The sequence below is a fragment of the Myotis davidii genome, unplaced genomic scaffold, assembly GCF_000327345.1.
Source record: "Myotis davidii unplaced genomic scaffold, ASM32734v1 scaffold38, whole genome shotgun sequence".
NCBI classification, from domain to species: domain Eukaryota; kingdom Metazoa; phylum Chordata; class Mammalia; order Chiroptera; family Vespertilionidae; genus Myotis; species Myotis davidii.
The window spans coordinates 4843087-4864865 of record NW_006291383.1 but is presented as its reverse complement, the minus strand read 5'-3'; the positions used below and the strand labels follow the sequence as shown (position 1 = coordinate 4864865).

Here is a 21779-nt window from a genome sequence, read left to right as displayed (position 1 = left end):
GGGCGCCTGCCACTCTTGATTAAAATGAGGAGTAGATTGTCAAACTACAGCCAGAAGGCTGGGGAGGGTTGGGGGGCAGCAGGGGGGGTAAGAGATCAATCAAAGGGCTTGTATGCATGCATATAAGCATAACCAATGGACATAAGACACTGGTGGGTAGGGGAGGCCGGGGGATTGTTAAGGGTGGGGAAAAAAGGAGACATATGTAATACTCTTTGTAATACTTTAAGTAATAAAACAATTAAAAAATAATAATAAAACAAAACAGCAAGGTGCCAAAACTAAAAAAAAAAATTAAAAAATTAAAAATAAAAATAAGAGTGTCAATAAAGTTATAGAAGAAAAGCTGACTCTGGGAATATTGTTGACACTGCCACTGTTCAAGAGCTTTACGTACGTAGCTAAAAGTACTTTGGAAAGATGAAACTTATGGGTATAAAAGAAAAGTTTTTGTGACAAAAAAGATGATACCCAACAGGAAGTAATGATGGCAAAAATTTAACATCAGAGAAACTCAGATATTTCACAGCATTGAAAGCACAAAGAATAAAATGTTGAAAGCTGGGAGCATTTGATATCTTGCTTCCTGGCACTGTCTTCAGATTCAGCTCAAATAAAATCTTATAAAAATTCTCAAAAGTAAATAAGTAAATAAAATGTTGAAAACTGATCCAATATGAGTTTAAAAGACACAAAATAGATGCTCCACTCAGTATGAGAGGGGAGCAAACACTGCTTAAATTATTTTCTGTAAGTTTTAAAAAAAGACAAATAAAACACTTTTATTCTCAATAATCATTTTAATCTTTTAAATGATACCATACTAAGTAAATATTTTTTACTTGTTCATTTCTCTAATTAAATAATTGATAGAGAATTTTTAAAGTTTTGACAAGATTTTTAAAGATTATAAAACAATCCTAGCCCTTACCAGTTTGGCTCAGTGGATAGAACGTTGGCCTGTGGACCCAAGGGTCCCAGGTACGATTCTGGTCAAGGCATGTACCTTGGTTGCAGGCACATCCCCAGTAGGGGGCATGCAGGAGGCAGCTGATCAATGTTTCTCTCTCATCGATGTGTCTAACTCTCTATCCCTCTCCCTTCCTCTCTGTAAAAAATCAATAAAGTATATTTTTAAAAAAATCCTAGTTATTCCTCTTGTTTATGAGTATTATTTTATATGCACAGCTTACACATTTTTATAATCTTGCACTACATGTATAGCAAAGCACATGCATGCATGCATGCATCCACACACACATAAAAAACTATACTTCAAAAATGGATCTTGAGCTATTTTACTATACACTGAATACTTTGTTCATCTGAGGTTTGTTCAGAGATATTCTATAGTCAAAAGATTTTCTTAACTGATTTAAGAAAAAATAAAGCAAGAGCTACATAATCCAGAAAATGTACACATCAGTATGCTATATCACAAGAAAAAATAAGGAAAAATGCACTAAAATCTTCCTATTAGTAAGGTTCAAATGAACTATTTTAAGAACTTAGTATAAATAAGTCAGTCATTAGATAAACTTTAGCTTCCCAATGAGTTCTCTGCTCTGCTTTAAATATTTATCTTTCAAAGAGACATGCATAGACAGAGAGAGAATATAACTTTTGTCACACTTAAAAATTAGGTAGTTAGCTTATAAAGAAATAGTTTTCCACCATCATTTAAAAAAGGTGTGTGTGTTTATTAAAAGGCCAAGATATATTTTCACAATAATTGACACTGAATTACGAAAAATAATTATATTCAAAATCAGATTGGAAATCTTATTACTTTAAAAAGTATAGAACGAGCCACACTACGAGGTTGACGTAAGCATTAATCCTTCTTTAAAATCCTGATGAAAAAATAAATATATTAATAAGACTTGACATTTTCTCTGAAAAAAATTATTTGTTATTTTTCGTTGTTTTACTAATGTTGAACCTACCCCTTCGAAGACGTCCACTGTCTGTCCGAACTTCTTTGACCCTTGGATGCATTAGAGGAGACATTGGCATCATGGGAAGATGACCCTGTACATTTCCCCCATTTCCTGTTTCAAAGTTATTTGGAAATATAACCTGTTGAAAACAAAAGCCCTTTGCTTTACATACAGATAAACCTACTGATGAAAACTTGTAACAGAAAAAATGAGAAAAATCTTAACTTCTTTAACTAAGTAATTTCTCTTTCCTTTTTTCTTCACAAAATTGCTCAATAGTTAATATTGTTAAATTGTGTGTAGAATTAATCACATTTAATCTTATCATCTATCTATGTAAGTTTATTGACAATTAGAAGTAAACCTATGAGGTAGGCACTATCACTCTCCACCTACGGATGAGAAAAATGAGGCTCAAAATGTGATTACCTAAGGGCACACTGCTACAAAGTAATAGAGCAAGAGCATTAACTCAAATCCATTTCTTTCAAATTCATAACTTTTCTTTTTACTTTCCCAATGGATTCTATAATGGAAATATTGATGAACACTAAAGATTGCCCCATTAATCACAGTGTTGCAAAAGACAAAAGATACATGGAAGAGAGATTTTCAAGGAAACATTTTCTTTTAAGTTCTTCCTGGTTTTGGACAGTTCCTTCAGTAGTTTTGGATTAGGGAAAAGAACATCAAACCTCAGAGGGAAGGCAGGGGAATGGGGGGGGAAGGGGGCGGGTAAAAGATCAACCAAAGGACTTGTATGCATGCATATAAGCATAACCAATGGACAAAGACAGCAGGGGGGTGACGGCATGTGGGGGGGGGGGAGGGGCCAGAGAGAGGTCAATGGGGGAAAAAGGAGACATATGTAATACTGTAAACAATAACGAGCTTAATTTTTTAAAAAAGATTAAATAAGGAGACACAGACAAGCAAAGAATAAAAAGATAAGAGTTATAAAAGAATAACAGAGATGGAAGAAAAATCTCAATTTCTCACATGATACAAAAATGTTAAATGTGTTATTTGTATGTATTAGTCACAAAGATTTAGCTTTTTATTCTAAATACTACTAACAAGAAGTATTTAATTCTTTACATGGACATTTGAAAAATTAAAAATGATGAAATTAATGGTGTATTAGATATACCAAAAGCAGAAGCAACAATAGAAAAAAAACTGGACATCATCAAAATTAACTTTTGTATTCGAGTGGATTTCATCAAGAAAGTTAAGAAGACAACTAAAAGAATGGGGAAAAGTTTTGCAAACCTTATGTTGGATATGGGAGTTCTATCTTCAATATATAAAGAATTCCTATAGCTCAATAATAAAAAGATAAATAACCCAATTTAAAAACAGGCAAAGGATCTGAATAGATATTTCTCCAAGGAAGATATAACATGGTTAATAAACACCTGAAAAGATATTGGACATCATTAGCCATCATAAGAATGCAAATAAAAACTGTATCACTTCATGCCTATAAGAATGGTTAGAATAAAAAAGACAGATAAGTGGGTTGGATAGGATGTGAAGAAACTGAAATCTTCATACACTGATGATGAGAAGGTTAAATGGTGTAGCCATTTTGGAAAATAGTCTGACAGTTCAAAAGTTTAAACAGTTACTATATGGCCTAGCAATTCTACTCCTACATATACCCAAGAAAAATAAAAATGTATGTCCACACAAAAACTTGTGTATGACTGTTCATAGCAGTAGTATTCATAACAGCCAAGAGATGGAAACAACCCAAATGTCCATCAATTGATAAATGATATATCCATGCAATGGACTATTAATAAGCCATAAAAAGAAATGAATTGCTGGTAGGTAAACATGGATGAACCTTGAAAACATGCTAAGTGAAAGAAGCCAATTCACAAACATATATGATATATTCATTGTATGATTCTATTTATATGAATTGTCCAGAATAGGCAAATGAAAGTAGATTACTGGTTGCTTAGAACTGGGGGGGGGGAGAAAGAGGGTAAGGAAGTGATAGCTAAAGGGCATGGTTTCTTGTTGAGGTGACAAATATATTCCAAAACTTACTGTAGTGATGCCTGCATATATCTATGCTCATACTAAAAACCATGGGCTTGTACACTTAATATGGGTGAATGTATGGTATGTGAATTTTATCTTAACTAGAGGCCTGGTGCATGAAATTCGTGCAGGGGTGTGTGTGTGGTTCCTTCAGCCAGGCCTGAGCCCTCTCACAATCTGGGAGCCCTAACTGATTGCCTCCAACTGCCTCCCCTGATGGCCTGTTCACCCCCACCTTCCCTCCCCCGCTGGCCTGATTGCCCACAACTGCCCTCCCCTGCCGGCCATCTTGGGGTGGTCATCTTGTGATCAGAAACACTGGTCATCTTTGACCACATGGGGGCAGCCATCTTATGTGTTGGAGTGATCATCAATTTGCATATTACCTCTTTATTATATAGGATAAAGCTATCTATATATATAATAAGCCAGTGTCCCTAATGACCGGAACAACCAAACGACTGGTCGCCATGAGGTGGCATTGACCACTTGTTGCCCCCCCTCCCCCACCTGCAGGCTCTGATGGATCAGCAATGGTGAACGGGGGAATTGGGGTGGGTGGCAGGAAGACTGGGCTGGCTGTCAGGCTATTGGGATCACCAGCTTATCCCCGGCTGCTCAGGGGCTCATGCCTGTGGGAAAGTGGGCACCAGCAACTTCACCTCCATGCGCATGTGCCAGGCCAGTCACTGATGGAATGCGCTGCCTGCTTGGGGTCGCTCACGCCAGGGCAGGTAGGCTGCGGGCATGCCCTGCAGCCTCCATCAGTGCCTCAAGCCACAGCAGCAGTGGGGGTGGCACCCACATGAACGGCCCCAAGCGGGCAGCGTGTTCCATCAGTGGCCAGCCTGGCACATGCGCATGGAGGTGAAGTCTCTGGCACCCACTTTTCCGCAGGCCTGAGCCCTGGAGTAGCTGGGGATGAGCTGATGATCTCAACGGCCTGACAGCCCAACGGTGGAGGCAGCATTTGACCTGGGGGCTGGCGAACGGGCAGAAGATGGCCCTGATCGAGGAGGCTAGGCCTAGGGACCCTACCCTCAAGATTTAATTGTGGGCTGGGCCTCTAGTCTATAATAATAAAAGCATAATATGCTAATTAGACCAGATGTCCTTCTGGACGAAGCCGAGGCTGTGAGGGAAGCCCAGGTCCCAGGTGCCTGCCAGTGGCTGGAGGGAAGCCCAGGTCCTGGGTGCCAGAGGGAAGCTGGTGCTGGCAGCTAGGGGAAGGAAGGCCCACTCTTTCATGAATTTCATGCATCAGGCCTCTAGTTATTTTATAAAATGACAGGATTATTAGCCTTGCCCTGACTCACTTCTTCACAAGTAGGAACCTTGTTTGCAGAAGCCTGGAGAGCCTCCCACAGTGCAGAATCATGATTCCATGCTAAACTCTCCAAAATCTGTTCTTCAATGCTGTTCAGGTGTTTCACCATGTCCCTGGAAAGTCCCTCCTCTGAGCGGATCACCACCTCAATAACCTGGTAACAAGAAAATTGAGAAGATAATGCACTCTCAAGCAATCAGTTCTAGACTGGGTGGGCTTGCATGCATGAATAGCTCTATTACTGATGACACAAAATCAAGGATATCACTGAAGTAGGTTTTTTTAAAAAATGTATCATTGTTGCCGAAACCGGTTTGGCTCAGTGGATAGAGCGTCGGCCTGCGGACTGAGGGGTCCCGGGTTCGATTCCGGTCAAGGGCATGTGCCTGGGTTGCGGGCACATCCCCAGTGGGGAGTGTGCAGGAGGCGGCTGATCGATGTTTCTCTCCCATCGATGTTTCTGACTCTCTGTCTCTCTCCCTTCCTCTCTGTAAAAAATCAATAAAATATATTAAAAAATAAAAATAAAAAATGTATCATTATTGTTGAAAGTTATACAAATGTACCCTTTATTGCCCATTGATCCCTTCTAGCCTGCACCTTCTCCCACCCCAAGCCTTTACCACACTATTGTCTGTGTCCTTGAATTATGCATATAATTTCTTTGGCTAATGTTTTTATTGATTTTATGATTTTAGAGAGGAAGGGAGAGGGAGAGAGAGAAACATCTAGGAGAGAGAAATACTGATCAGCTGCTTCCTGCAAGCCCCTTATTGGGAATGGAGCCTGGGCATGTGCCCTGACCAGCAATTGAACTGGGGACATCTCGGTGCATGGGACAACGCTCAACCAACTAAACCACACCAGTCAGGGCTGAAAGAGTTTTTAATATCTTTAAAATACTTTCACATATATTTGTTTTTCATGTTTTCTTTATACATGGAAAATTAAGACAATGATAGGTGAAAACTGGGTAACAGCCCAATAATGGCAAAAGTCAAGTTTTGGGTTCCTAGCCTACTGCTATTTTGAATTTACTGCTATTTTGAATTCATATTATTCTTCCTAATAGCTCAAAAGGAGAAAATGAATAATATATTTAGAAGGAACTTTGTTTTTATATACTATAATTACATTTTAATAAGAGTAAATACCTATGGAGGGATTGAGCAAAGAAGAAGAAAAAGAAGAGAACTCATGGACATGAACAGCAGTGTGGTGACTGCTGGGGGAAAGGAGGGTGGGTGGAAGAGGAAGAGGGCATAAATGGTGATGAGAAAAACAAAATTAAATTGGCTGGTGTTGCACAGTTGTTAGAGCATCGCCTATGCACCAAAGGGTGGAGGGTCCAATTCCTGGTCAAGGGCACATACCTGGGTTGCAGGTTCAATCCCTGGCCCTGGGTCGGGGCACATGCAGGAGGAAACTGATTAATATGTTTCTCTTACATCAATGTTTCTCTCTCCCCTCCCCCCCACCTTCTTTCTGCTCTTTCTAAAAAATATCCGCAGGTGAGGATTAATAAAACAAAAAAAAGAGTAAATATCTAGGACGATGTAAGTATATACACAAAAGTATTATTACTGATTATCATTAGAATTTTAATGTGATTTTAATATTTACATTTTTAGATAGCATATGAAATGGTCTTGTTTTATTATCCATTCAGTCTCCATATTTTTTGATTGAAGGATTTAATCTATCTGCATTAAAGTAATTGTTGGAATTAATTGTTGCTATGTATTTACTGCCATTCTATTATTCATATTTTAGAATTTTTTCTTCTTAAAGAAGACCTTTTGACATGCTTGTAATACTGGTTTGGTGGTGGTGAACTCCTTTAGCTTTTTTTTTGTTGGAGAATCTCTTAATCTGCCCTCCCACTCTAAATGATAACTTCGTTGGATAATCTTGGTTGTAGGTCCTAGCTTTTTTTTAAAAATGTTTTTATTGATTTTTTTAAAGAGAAAGGAACAGAGAGGGATAGTTAGAAATATTGATGAGAGAGAAACATCAATTGGCTGCTTCCTGCTAGCCCCCACTGGGGATGGAGCCTGCAACCAGGACATGTGCCCTTACTGGAAATTGAACCCGTGTGACCTCTTGGTTCATGGGTTGATACACAACCACGATGCAAGCATGTAGATCCTTGCTTTTCATGACTTTGAATATTTGTGACAATCTCTGGGCCTGCAAAGTTTCTATTTTGAAATCAGCTGACAGTCTATGGGTACTCCCTTGTGGATAACTGCTTTTAAGATTCTCTTTATCTTTTATCTTTGGTATTTTAATTATGATGTCCTTCCGTAGGCCTCTTTGGGTTCATCTTGTTTGGGCTACTGTGCTTTCTGAACTTAAATGTCTATTCCCTTTACCAGTTAGGGAATCATTTTTTCAAATAGGCTTTCAATTCCTTGATCTTTCTCTTCTCTTTTTGGCATGCCCCTGAGGTGAATTGTTGGTACATTTGAAGCCCCAGAGGCTCCTTAAACTATCCTAATTTTTTGGGATTCTTTTTTCTTTTTGCTATTCTGATCGGATGTATTGTGCTTCCTTATCTTCCAAATCACTAATTTGATTCTCTGCTTCATCTACCCTCCTGTTGATTCCATGTACTGTAGTCTTCATTTCAGAAATTATATTCTTTTCTGACTGGTTCTTTTTTGTTTTCAATCTCCATTTTTATGTTTCCTATCTATTTGTTGAAGTTCTAAGTTCATCTACTCTTCCCCTACATTCATTGAGCATTCTTTTTGAAAAGTATTTTTTATTTTTATTCATTTCAGAGAGGAAGGGAGAGGGAGAGACAGAAACATCAATGATGAGAATCACTGATTCTCATCAAAGGCATGGGCCCTTGACCACAGTCAAACCTGGGACCCCTTGGTCTACAGGCTGATGCTCTATCCACTGAGCAAAACTGGCTAGCGCTCATTGAGCATTCTTATAACCAGTGATTTTTAACTCTGGATTTGGTAGATTGCTTATCTCTATTTTGTTTAGTTCTTTTTCTGGAGTTTTGGGACATGTTACTTTGTCTCATCATTTTGGCTGTCTGTGTTTGTTGCTATGTATTAGATAGAGCTGCTATGTCTCCCAGTCTTGGGAGAGTGGCCTTATGTAGTATGTGTCCCGAAGGGTCCAATGGCACAGTCTCCCTGGTTACCCAAGCTGGGGGCTCTAGGTTCACCCCTCCCAATGGGCTATATGCACCCTCCTGTTGTAATTGAGCCTGACTGCTGCTGGAATGTTAAAGGGAGGGATTTACCTCAAGGCCTATTGGCTGCAAGAATGGCTGTGACTACAGTGCAGGAGTTGCTGTGCAGGGGCCAAACCTATGGAGCAAAACTCACTTCAGCAAGACTCTGGTGCCCATTGATACCTCTCCTTAAGTGTGTCACTCATGGAGCGGTTGGGTGGTGCTTTGGCCTGGTCTAAAGCTATCTACTCATTGCACTGTCCCTGAGGCCTCCTAGGAGGTGCAGCCCAAGATTAGCTGCTGCTGGGCCTTGCCTGGGGTCACCTGGCATGAGCTAACAGAGCAATCTGCAGATGGCTGCTACTTGTTGGGCTTCAAGGTGCATGGGAGAGACCAAGTTATGAACCGAGGCCAGCTGGTGCTGCTAGTGCTTAGCCTGGGCCACTTAGCAAGAGGTTCAGAGCAGGCCAAGGACAGACTACTGCTTGTTTGGGGTTTATGAACCTTTGAGAAATTTTAGGAGAATCTGCAGCATGAGCCGAAACAGGCTATTTGTATGGGAAAGCCACTAGAAATGGCTTTGGTGTGTCTGAAAGTTGTATGGGGTAAAGTCTCAGGGAATCAACAGAGTGGGGTGCACAGTGTTAGCCAGGCTGATGAAGACCCAGATATGGAGCCTGTCTGCTGGCTATATGGGGGGAGTGTTCAGCAAAGGAAAAATGGCCTCTGACAGCACTTCTGTCTGAAAGAAAGGCATCCTTCCAACCATCGTCCCAAAGCCAGACAATTTAGTTCTTCCCCTTATGTCCCTGGGGCTTTTTGGAATCCAGAGAGGTGAATCCAAGTAAGTCCATACATAGGCCATTTAAGAGGAACTGCCTAGGACTCCAGCAGCCTTCCATCTCACTCAGTCAGAATCCAGACTGGTTTTCACAGCTAAAGTTATGGGGACTTCTCTTCCCAGCATTAGAACCCTGGGCTGGGGAACCTCTGCAGCAGAGCTATCCCTCCTGATTTTTAACTGCCACTGAGTGAGGACCAGCCTATGCTGCATCTCTGCCTCTCCTCCCAGTCTTAATGTGGCTTCTTTTTTTATATCCTTAAGTATAGGACTTCTGTTCAGCTAGATTTCAGGTGGTTCTGAATGATGGTTGTTCTGTACTTCAGTTGTCATTTTCATGTGCTTATGGGAGGAAGGGAGTACTGCATTTAACTTCCCTGCCATCTTGAGAGGAAGCCCAGGATTATGATTTTCATTCATAAATATGGAAAATTCAAAGTTAAGGACTTCTGTTCAGCTAGATTTCGCCAGTCAGTTTCTGGTTGTATTCGCCAGTCAGTGACAGAAACAAAAACAAACTTGTGAGATTGGCTTAATTTACATATACCCTTCATTCTCTCCCCTTTGTCCTTGATTCCACCCAAAAGGAATATATGTTTTCAGAATACCGCTGGGAATATTTTCCAAACATCAGTACAGCTTGTTTCTTCAGCATTAAGATAAATAGACTTCTATGTGAATTACACCATAAACAGAACTGTCTTCATCTCACCTTATAAAAATAAAATGGCCTCAAATTGAGAACTTCAATAATCCAGGGAAAAGTACGAGGTGAGCTATAAGCAAAGAGCACAATTTCCAAACAACAGGCCATCAAGGAACGATGGAATATATCTTGCTCTAAAAGGACCTTGGAAAAGAGAAAGACAGCAGTTTAATATTTCTAACAAGTTTAGCTTTTGTCATTCCATAAAGAAGACTATAGAAATAAGAAAAAAATCACTTGTACACATTATATTATGCTAGATTATCAGAGATAAAAATTTGAATTCTCAAACTGGTGAAGAGTTTTCTTATATAATCCTGCTCAATGGTAGATATATTTAAATGAGGCATACATCACAACCTGCTTTAAAAATTGAGCAAATAACAAAATAGTCAATATCCCATTAAAAGAAAAGCACTAAGAGTTTTTTAATGGGTTTTATTACCAGTGTTTTGTCAACATAAGGGCTTATTAATCAAAAAAACTAAAATCAAAGGTATTATAATATCATGGCTAAGACTTTAAAAAGTTCAGAGAAAGAGTTATTTTACTAAGATAAATTCTTGTTTCATCATTGAGTTTAAGACTCAACATCAGTTTTTAGTTTTAAACAGGCTGTTTATTGCCATCCTTCTTTTAAATATCAGTCCAAATTAACTAAGAAAATAAGAAACAAACTATTCTGTAGAAAACTAGGAGATATCCATAACTATAAGCCATCCTATATAATAAAGAGCTAATATGCTAATTAAACCAAACAGCTGAACGACCGTCCAGACAACATTCTGGACAACCATCCGGATGACCTTCCGGACAAAGCCAGGGCTGCGAGGGCCGAGGCTACGAGGGGCTGCGAGGGGCTGCGAGGGGCTGCGAGGGCCAAGGCTGCAAAGGCTGAGCCCCTCGCACACATTTCGGGCCTCTAGTCCTATCTAATAAAAGAGAAACATGGTAATTAGCTGTACCTCCGCTACCCTTCCCATTGGCTAATCAGGGCGATATGCAAATTAACTGCAAGCCAAGATGGCGCCCGGCAGCCAGGCAGCTTGAAGCGAACATGAGGCTTGCTTGCTTCAGTGACGGAGGACTCCAAGGTTCCCCGCCTGCCGCTGCCGGCCTCTGAGCTTGCAGTTTGAAACATTGTTACAAATATAGAAGCTAAACAAAACCCCAGAAACCTGCTTTCAGCCAGCCGGGATCTCAGAGCTGGAGTTGAAACAGTGTTTCGATTATAGAACCAAAACAAACCAGATCCCTACTTTCAGCAGCCGAGGCCTAAGAGCGGGAGCCAAGCCTCAGAGCTAAAGCTGTCCCAGAAGAAAAATGAAAAGAAAGCCGAAACTGGTTTGGCTCAGTGGATAGAGCGTCGGCCTGCGGACTGAAGGGTCCTGGGTTCAATTCCGGTCAAGGGCATGTACCTGGGTTGCGGGCACATCCCCAGTGGGAGGTGCGCAGGAGGAGGCTGGTCGATGTTTCTCTCTCATCGATGTTTCTAACCGTCTCTCTCCCTTCCTCTCTGTAAAAAATCAATAAAATATATTTTTAAAAAAAAAGAAAAAGAAAAAGAAAAGAAAGGAGCAGTTGGGAGCTTCAGTCACCCACCAGCCTGAAAACAACCCTCAGCCCCTCATCCAGGCTGGCCAGGCACCCCAGTAGGGACCCCCACCCTGATCCAGAACCCCCTTAAGGGCAAACCAGCCAGCCCCCACCCGTGCACCAGGCCTCTACCCTATATAGTAAAAGGGTAATATGCTCCCAGCACTGGGAGCAGCGGAGCCGTGAGGCCTCCCGGCACCGGGATCAGCGTGACAGGAGGCAGAGCCCAAACCCCCTGATCGCCCTGTGGCTCTGTGTGTGACAGGGGACAGTGCCCCAACTCCCCTATCGGCCCTACTCTGTGAGTGACAGGAGGGCGCCCTTCACCCCCCTGATGGGCTCTGCTCTGTGTGTGACAGAGGGGAGCTCCCGACCCCCCTGATGGGCCCTGCTCTGTGCATGACGGGGTGGTGGCACAACCTCCCCATCGACCCTGCCTTGAGTGTGACAGGGGGCGGGGCCCCAACCCCCCAATCGGCCCTACCCTGAGCGTGACTGAGGGTGGCATCACAACCTCCCGATCCGCCCTGCTCTGTGCCTGACAGGGGGTGGCGCCCCAACTCCCCAATTGGCCCTGCTCTGAGCCCGACCAGGGGCTGCACCTAGGGATTGGGCCTGCCCTCTGCCACCCGGGAGCAGGCCTAAGCCAGCAGGTCGTCATCTCCCGAGGGGTCCCAGACTGCAAGAGGGCACAGGCCGGGCTGAGGGACCCCCACTCCCCACCGAGTGCACAAATTTTTGTGCACCGGGCCTCTAGTCTACATAATAAAAGCCCAGCGACCATTACAGTGGAACGACCGGTTGCTGCCACCAGCGCCACTGCAGAGCCCGAGGGCCCCGGGGCCAATGGTGCTCCCACCACCAAGGCACTGGTAAAGAATGCGAAGGTGACCAGAGTGAGCATGCAGCTTGAGATGAAGGCTTTGTGGGACGAATTCAATCAGGTGGGCATCGAGATGACCATCACCAAGGCTGGCAGGTTAGGGCACCCCTCTCCCAGCTGTGACTCTCCCCACATGGCGCCCATCTTAGGCAGCAGGCTTTGGCCCAATCCACGTGAGCAAGACTGAGAAGTGAGGTGGGGGGCACAGTCTGGCAACCTGCGGGTCCCTCTCGGTGCGGGCCAGCTCCTTCACTCTCTGAGTGGTGCGCTGGGCTGGAGGGTACTGCTCAGTAGGCCAGGAAGGTGACAGAGAGAAACCCTGTGGACCTGTCGCCAGACCAGCCACCCAGGACCCAGGACCACCAGAAACGGACCGGCTCAGAGCCCACCAAGCTTGAGGGGGAAGGTAGCTGCCTGTGAGAGGCCTTGCCACTAGCTGGCTCCTGGTGGATCCCACCTCAGAGGGAACTCAATCTTTGGTTCCTTAGTTCAGTCTATCCTAGCTAAAGAGGAGCAGCTGGGCACATTTTAGGGGAGAATTAACCCCTTCCCCAACAATTTTTTTGTTAAAAACGTTTCTTTTTCAGACTAATTTTTTTATTTTGGTTCTATATAGTATTTTTGATGCTGGTTATGAAAACAGTTTGTAACTCATCTTCCTATAAACCATATTTTTTTACCATATTTTCTTAGTATACTCGTCGACGACTGAAAAAGAACATTTTGTGAAAACGAGTATACACGTTTCTGCCGGGGAAGGGGTTAAGACTCTAAAACAGTGTGTTCTGTTCCCTGGAGATTGCTACCCAGTTGTCTTAGGCCTAAATTCAGGGTGATTGTGGGGCCTGACTCTGCTACTGGGGCCCATGTCTTCCAATTGGCCTGTATTTGTTGTAAGGCCCCAAAAGGAAGAAGGGGAACAAGTTTTTCAATGCAATGGATCTGACCAACAGACAAAGGTGAGTGCCGGGCTATGTCTAATGTACACACAGAGATACCAGCTCTGAGTCGGCCTGACCAAAGGGAGCTCAGGGCCTGTTTGCAGAGCCTTCTCTTGGTTTCTGTTTCCTTGCTGAGACCATCCTCCCTGAGAAGCCTGGGGTCCATGCTCAGCTCCAACTCAGTGGGTCTTCTCCAGGCCTCTTCCCGCAGCTGGCTGCACCCCAGATAGGCCCCCCCACCCCAACCGGGGTGGGGCCAACTGGACCCCACCCATGTATGAATTTGTGCATCAGGCCTCTAGTAAATTTATAAAGACTAGAAGTGGATGGAAGGATGACAAATTACTAAGAATAAAGAAGAATGGTCAAACATAAGGGCCTGAAGAGATACACTAAAAACAAATTTGCTCTATGCAACCTGAAAAGAAACAAAGCAACCAAAGGCATGGGCAGAATAAAAGCAGTGGTTGGGCAAGGGGCCAACATGGATGGATGTTGTAGTTAGAATTATACCTACCCAACCCCCACTCTAAGGGGTCAGAAGATAGGCCTCTAGTCTATCCTAACAGGGCACCTAAAGAATTATTCTCTGTAGAACTGAACTGGAGAGACTCGAAACTTGAGAACACAAGGCACAGAAAATTGATGTTTTAGGTAGAAGTTTGCAAACTAAATTGTGAAATCAAGTTTCCCTTCCTTGTTCTGCTCAACCACAGCAACTGTGAGGCAAAAGATTAGCAGATATTTCTCTAGAGAAACCAAAATATTAGCAAAACAGTTGAGGGTCTGTAATACTACATAATCACCTGAGGTTGGTGAGCTTTTATTTTATTTTTTAAAATGTTTTTATTGATTTTAGAGAGAGAGGAAAGGAGGGGGGAGAGAGAGAAAGAGGGAGAGGGAGAAAGGGAGAGGGGGAGAGAGAGAGAGAGAGAGAGAGAGACAGAGACAGAGACATTGATGTGAGAAACATCTATCAGTTGCCTCCTGCACATGCCCTGACTGCGGATTGAACCCAGATATAACCTGTGCATGTGCCCTGACTGGGAATCAAAATTTTCGGGACAATGCTCAACCAACTGAACTACATTGCTAGGGCAAGGCTGGTAGACCTTTATTCCCACTCTTGCATACAGAGTTTTTGAATCAAACTTTCAACATAAGGGTTTATTAGTGTCTAATTTTTAGTGCCTCACCCAAATAAAAGTAAAAGTAAACATCTAAGAATGATCCAACATTTGAGGAAACCCTCCCATTGAAAGACAAAGATCAAAATAAACAGAAAAGAAACACAGAGGAAACAGACAATTCAAGCAACAGAACACAACTTCAAAAAAATCTAAATTAATACCAGAGAAAGAGATCTTAGAAATTAAAATATAACTAAAATAAAAAAACTTTATTAGGATTGAATGATGAAAAGTTGAATAAATATCCTTACAATTATAAAACGACAAAAAACAAAACAAAAATAAGAGAAGAGACAGCTGGTGTGGCTCAATTGGTTGAATGTCATTCCAAGCACAAAGAGGTCACTGGTTAGATTCCCAGTCAGGCCATATACCTAGGTTTCCTGCTTGATCCCCAGTAGGGGGCATGCAGGAGGCAGCTAATTGATGTTTCTATCTCTCTCTCCCTCTCCTATCCTCTCTCTCTAAAAATCAATAAAAACATAATTTTTAAAGTAAAAGAAAAACAAGAGAAGAAAAATAATCCTGAACATCCCTCATCTGAAAAATAAAATCTACACTGAGAAAAATCAGTGGGCAATATATTATGTAAGAAATAATGCAATAAAATGACCCCAAACTGCTGGACATATTTTTGGGATTAAAAGAACAATTTTGCTCAGTTGTTGAGTGTCTACCTATGAACCAGGAGGTCACGGATTGATTCCCAGTCAGGGCACATGCCCAGGTTGCAAGCTCGATCCCCAGTGGGGGGCATGTACAAGTCAGTCAATCAGTGATTCTCTCTCATCATTGATGTTTCTCTCTCTCCCACACGCTTACTCTCTAAAATCAGTAAAAATATATTTAAAAAAACAACAAAAGAAAAACTTTATAAGAATGTCCAATACATGAATGAAAAGACACACAATAAGGCACTTTATTATAAATTTCAGTACATCAGTGATAAAAAAAGGATATTGCCCTAACCAGTTTGGCTCAGTTGATAGAGCATCAGCCCGGGAACTGAAGGGTCCCAGGTTCGATTCTGGTCAAGAGCATGTACCTTGATTGTGGGCTCGATTCCCAGTAGGGGACGTGCAGGAGGAAGCTGATTGATATTTCTCTCTTATTAATGTTTCTAACTCTACATCCTCTCCCTTCCTCTCTGTAAAATCAATTTTAAAAAAAGAGAGAGAGGATATTGCCCTGGCTGGGTTCTCAGTGGTTAGAGCTTCGGCCCACAGATAAAGGGTAGTGGGTTCAATTTCAATTCCCAGTCAAAGGTATGTATCTGGGTTGCAGGTTATTTTTTTGAGTTGCAGGTTTGATCTTGCGCCCCACTCAGGGTGCATGCGAGAGGCAACCAATCAATGTGTCTCTATGGCATCGATGTTTCTCTCTCTCTCTGCCTCCTCCCTTCCTCCCTCCTCCCCTCCCTCCCTCCCTCCCTGCAATCCTCCCTTCTACTCTCTCTAAAAATCAATAGGAAAAATATCCTTGGGTGAGGATTAACAAACAAAAACAAAAACAGAATATTAATATTCCAGAAAGTAAACACAGGACACATACCAATAATGAGAATTAGAATGTCATTGGACTTGAATGCCAAAGGAAAATGACTGTTAATCTAGAATTCTAAATACATGTAACTGCCAATCAAATGTGAGTCTAAAAAACATTATGGGGATGTGCAGCATAGCTGGCGTGGTTCAGTGGTTGAGCATTGACCTATGGTCACGGTTCAATTCCCGGTCAGGACACATGCCCGGGTTCTGGGCTCAAATCCCAGTGTGGTGCATGCAGGAGGTAGCCGATCAATGATTCTCTCTCATCACTGATGTTTCTATCTCTCTCCCTCTCCCTTCTTCTCTGAAATCAATAAAAAACAAAAAATAGATTAAGAGAGAGAGAGAGAAAAAAAAAACCAGTATGCAAGAATTTATTCCTCTAAAATCCCTGGGAGGTATGGACAAATACCTTAATTATCAGTTGGCTTTAATGTTTGAGGGAAGGGGGTTTATTATTAGCTAACTGTGAATGAAGAACAAAAAAACAGTACCTGAATGGAAAGGATACTGATGGTGCACCAAAGACAAATTTTAGACATTTCACATTTCTGCTTAGATGTGATTAGCTCTTGATGTGCCAAAGATAACTAAGGCCAACTAATAAGTCATCTTGGCTAAGTTTGCCCTTAACCGCTGACCTCTACAATGCATTATATTGTAGAACCTCACAACACACTGCTTCCAGGCTCAAGACATACATATATACTATGTTTTTTAAAATACATATTTATTGATTTCAGAAAGGAAACGAGAGAAAGATAGAAATATCAATGATGAGAGAGAATCACTGATGGGCTGACTCTTGCATGTCCCCTTCTGGGGATCAAGCCTGCAATCTGGGCATGTGCCCTGACCAGGAATCGAATCCAGGATCTCCTGGATCATAGGTGGATGCTCAACCACTGAGCCATGCCAGCCGGGTCAAGCTTAAGATTTATGGACCTTGCTAGAGGCTGAGAGAGGCAATTTACTTACTGACATGTCCATTCCATGAAGTCTTCGTGTTTCCTGAACCATTACAGTCTCTAGTATTTTATAATACAAAATTTCTGCAAGCTTTAGTCTGTTTACAGCAAAGTCTTAGTGGGGGGAAAAAGGGAAAATCTGTTAATAAAACATAGCTGTTAAGGACTAAAGAACAAAACATATAAACTTAAATCTGATAAATTTAGAAAGCAGGGAACCCTGGCTGGTTTCTCTGTTGTTAGAGCCACAGCCCAAAGAGTCAGGGGTTCAATTCCAGGTCAAGGGCATGTACCTCAGTTGCAGGTTTGATCCCTGGCCCAGGTTGGTGTGCAAATGGGAGGTAACCAATTAATGTGTCTCTCACATTGATGTTTTTCTCTCTTTCCCAACCCTCCTCCCTCACCTCCACTCTCTCTCTCTCTCAAAAAAAAAAAGAATAGCAGGGAAGGAAAAACTTGAATTTCTACTTTTTTGTGGGGGACAATCTGTCTATTTTTATTGCTGTATTAACTTTAGTTTTGTCTTCTTACCTATGTGAGATCCTGGCTGTTCATCTGTTGATTGAGTATAGTGTTGACAGAAAGTCTCTCCTATTTCTTTCACTATTTTCATAATATTTTCCATAGGATTACGCATACAAGATCTATAAAATACAATAGGAACTCAATTACCAAGAAAAAAAGAACAACCCAGCCTACCAACATTTCTTCTTTTAAGAATTAGCTTGGTTTTTCATGATCAAAGTTCTAGTCTCAGTTGTAAACCTAAACAGTTCCAAATAAGATGAATCCAAAGAGACCCACACTAAGACACATTATAATTAAAATGCCAAAGGTTAAAGACAAAGAGATAATCTTAAAAGCAGCAAGAGAAAAGCAGTGAGTTACCTACAAGGGAGCACCCCTACGACTGTCAGCTGATTTCTGACAGAAACTTTGCAGGCCAGAAGGGAGTGGCAAAAAAATATTCAAAGTGATGAATGCCAAGGACCTACAACCAAGATCGTGCTCTTTCTCATTTCCTTCTGGCACCTCCATAATGGAAATGTTGGTACACTTGAGGTTGTCCCTGAGGCTCCTTACACTTTCTTCTTATTTTTGGATTCTTTTTTATTTTGCTCTTCGGATTGGGTGGTTTTTGCTTCCTCATATTCCAAATCCTTGATTTGATTCTCAGAATCTACTCTACTGTTGAACCCCTGTAAATTGTTCTTTATTTTAGTTAGTTAATTTCTGACTGGCCCTTTTTCATGTCTTTGACATTCTCACTAAGATCCTTGAGAATCTCACTAAGTTCCTTGAAGCTCTCATTAAGATCCTTGAGTAATCTTATAACCATTGTTTTGACTCTGTATCCAGCAGTCTGCTTGCTTCCATTTCTTTCATTTGTAACATGTTTCTTTGTCTCTGCATTTGGCTGCTTCCCTGTGTTTGTTTTTATGTATTAGGTAGAGCTGCTGTGTCTCCTGGAATTGGTACAGTGACCTTGTGTAGTAGGTGTCCTGTAGGGCCCAGTGGCTCAGCCTTACTAGACACCTGAGCTGAGACTTCTATGTGAGCCTCTACATGGGCTGTGTGCACTGTCCTGTTGTATTTGAGCCTTAATTGTCACTGGGAGGGGTTGACTCCCAGGACAATTGGCTGTGAGGAACAGCTATGACAACAGCAGAAAAACTGCTGTGCAGGAGACACCCCTATGGGGCAGGACTTGCTTCAATGGGGCTTTGGTGCTCACCAAGTCCTCCCTTTGGATGTGGTAGGGTTGAAAACTATCAGGGTCTGAAGCTGACTACTGGGTACACTGGCTCTTTGCACCACATGGGAGGTGCAAAGTCAACTGCTGCCTATGCCCTGCCTGGGGCCACCCGACACGAGTTACAGAATGATCTGCAGATAGGTGCTACTTGTGTTGGACTTGGAGGTGCCCAGGAGGCCAAGCTTTGAACCTTGTAAAGGTGCTGCTAGTGCTGGGCCTGTGGCCACTTATCCAGAGATATGGGGCATGATGAGGCCAGCTGCTGCTTGTTTGAGAGATTTTGGGTGGTGGGGGGTCTCAGCCAAGGAACATGACCTCTGCCAGCAATTTTGTCTGGGAGAAGGCTGGCCCCAGCTTTCCTGATGGCAGACAATTTAGTTCCTCTCTGTATGTCCTTGGATCCTTTCAAGTTGCTGCCTCAGTGCTGGAGCTCAGTGGCAGTGAGTCTGAGTAAGTCTGTGCACAGGTCCTTTAAGAAGGACTGCCCGGGACTTCAGCAGCCTCTGTGTCACTCAGCCACAATCCCCACTGGCTTTTACAGCCTGAAGTTATGAGGACTACTCTTTCTGACACTGGAATCCTGGGCTGAGGGTCTGGTGTAGGGGTGGGACCCTTTGCTCCTCACTGGGGTAGTTCCGCTGCCAAGATATTCCTCCTGATTTTTAACTGCCATATGTGGATGTCCGACCAGCCCATTCTGGCCTCTGCCCCATCTAGAGTCTCAATGTGCCTTCTTTAATTCTCTAGTTGTAGGGCGTCTGTTCAGCCAGATTTCAGGCTGTTCTGAATGATGGTTGTTCTGTGGTTTAATTGTAATTTTGATGTGGCTGTGGAAGAAGGTGAATGCCATATTTACCTATGCCATCATCTTTGTGCTAGCCCTCTTATTCCTTTTTTTGTCTGCCTTTTCTTAACTTTTCTCCTTTTTCATTGTTTCAGCCCTTTGTTTACCTACACAAAGTATATCTAGTGCTACTGAAATATGTCTTTTTCCTTCAGGACCTACACTGGATAATTAAAGCATAAAATACTTTTTAGAATAAAAAAATTATCAGTTTTGTTTTTTTCATGAAATTCTCTTTTTCTTCTCTCTCTTTCTTTGTTTCTTTTCTTTTTTTTTTTTTTGGCAGCCACCCTGATAAAAAAATTTTTGCTTGAAATGAGCAGGAAATTTAAAAAAAATGTTTTGTTTTTTTTGTTCAAATGTGTTGAATGAACTGTCCAAGCTCATACTTTATGGTGAACTTTACCTCACCATAAAACTTGAAAAGGGCTGCAATTTAGAGCCTAAGAAGACAAGAAGGTAAACTATGCAAATCAAAATCAATTATCTTTTTAATATTCTAAGGAATTTAAAAATATTGATCTCTAAGCACCTATAGAACCCTATTCTTCCTCCAATATAACTCTGCTGTACTGTATAATTGTCTGTTTACATTTCTATGTCTTTCAGGACAATTAGCTCTGTAAGGCCAGACACAATAACTATCTTATTAGCTATCAAGTCCAGTTCCAGGAGGTTCACAATGAACATATGCTGAATGAAATTTCTTTTAAGTCATTCCTCTTGTTGGTTGAGAATAGTGTTTCTTAATTAATGAACCCACATAAGTCAGTACCCATAAAATTTCTAGAACTCAATGGATTAAACTGGTTTAGCAAGACACTAGGTGAGGGGGTGTCAGTGAACTCCTAGCCTGGCTCTAGTTAGAACAGCCAATGGAAGGTGTCCAGGTTAGGGGATGATAGTGATGCAGGGGTATGGAGTGGGTCGAGGTCTGAGCATGAAAGCAGAGGTCCTAGCAGCAGCACCCAGGACCGGGAGAGAAAACCATGAGGAAGCTTGGCTACCTGGCCATTTGGAGGAACCACAAAGGGATCTTGGAATCAGTTGTGCTGATTTGTCTGGAGGTGAAGAGCCTTTTAATGAGATGGTAGCAGAAGATGTCCTACCTAAGCCACCTGATCCTAAAAGGGTTCTGCCTAATAGGATCAGGGAGTGGTACTGGTCTTAGCATGCTTCTTCTTCCTCTTTCCCCCATCTGGCCTTTTTGTCCAGGATTTCCTGGTCTCCAAGTCTTCTCCACTAGTCCTGAGAATCCTTGACTTCCAGGAAAGCCAACTGTTCAATCACCTTTAGAACCTGAGACCAACTACCTCTTCATGGGGGACTTTGTGGATTGTGGTTTCTACAGCGTTGAAACGTTCCTCCTGCTGCTGGCACTTAAGGTTCACTATCCTGATCGAATCACCCTGATCGGGGGCAACCATGAGAACCGTCAGATCACACAGGTCTGTGGCTTCTATGATGAGTGCCTGCGTAAATATGGCTTGGTGACCGTGTGCCGCTACTGCACTGAGATCTTTGACTACCTCAGCCTGTCAGCCATCATTGATGGCAAGATCTTCTGCATGCACAGGGGCCTCTCCCCCTCCATCCAGACCCTTGACCAGATCCGGACGATTGACCGAAAGCAGGAGGTGCCTCATGATGGTCCCATGTGTGACCTGCTCTGGTCTGACCCTGAAGACACAACATGCTGCGGTGTGAGCCCCTGTGAGGCTGGCTACCTATTTGGCAGTGACGTGGTGGCTCAGTTCAATGCAGCCAACAACACTGACATGATCTTCCGTGCCCACCAACTGGTGATGGAAGGTTACAAGTAGCACTTCAATGAGACTGTGCTCACTGTGTGGTCGGCACCCAACTACTGCTACCGCTGTGGGAATGTGGCAGCCATCTTGCAGCTGGATGAGCATCTCCAGAAAGATTTTATCATCTTTGAGGCTGCTCCCCAAGAGACGCGGGGCATCCCCTCCCAGAAGCCCG

General features: G+C 42.5%; 2 protein-coding genes across 2 annotated transcripts in view; one reads left to right on the top strand and one right to left on the bottom strand.

Annotated features, from left to right (window-relative positions):
- The window catches only part of RBL1 (retinoblastoma-like 1), a 92860-nt gene that overhangs the window by 53175 nt on the left and 17906 nt on the right, over window positions 1–21779 (bottom strand). The window contains exons 10-14 of the mRNA XM_006764615.2: window positions 17725–17837; window positions 17204–17307; window positions 10075–10212; window positions 5312–5476; window positions 1947–2079 (exon numbers count right to left, since the gene is read on the bottom strand). Of these exons, the coding sequence (XP_006764678.1) occupies window positions 1947–2079; window positions 5312–5476; window positions 10075–10212; window positions 17204–17307; window positions 17725–17837 (653 nt within the window). The remainder of the gene's footprint in view (window positions 1–1946; window positions 2080–5311; window positions 5477–10074; window positions 10213–17203; window positions 17308–17724; window positions 17838–21779) is intronic.
- Window positions 21113–21779, top strand: part of LOC102772871 (serine/threonine-protein phosphatase 4 catalytic subunit-like) — a 995-nt gene continuing 328 nt past the window's right edge. Inside the window, 1 exon segment of the mRNA XM_015564445.1 lies at window positions 21113–21762. Coding sequence (XP_015419931.1) covers window positions 21113–21762 — 650 coding nt within the window.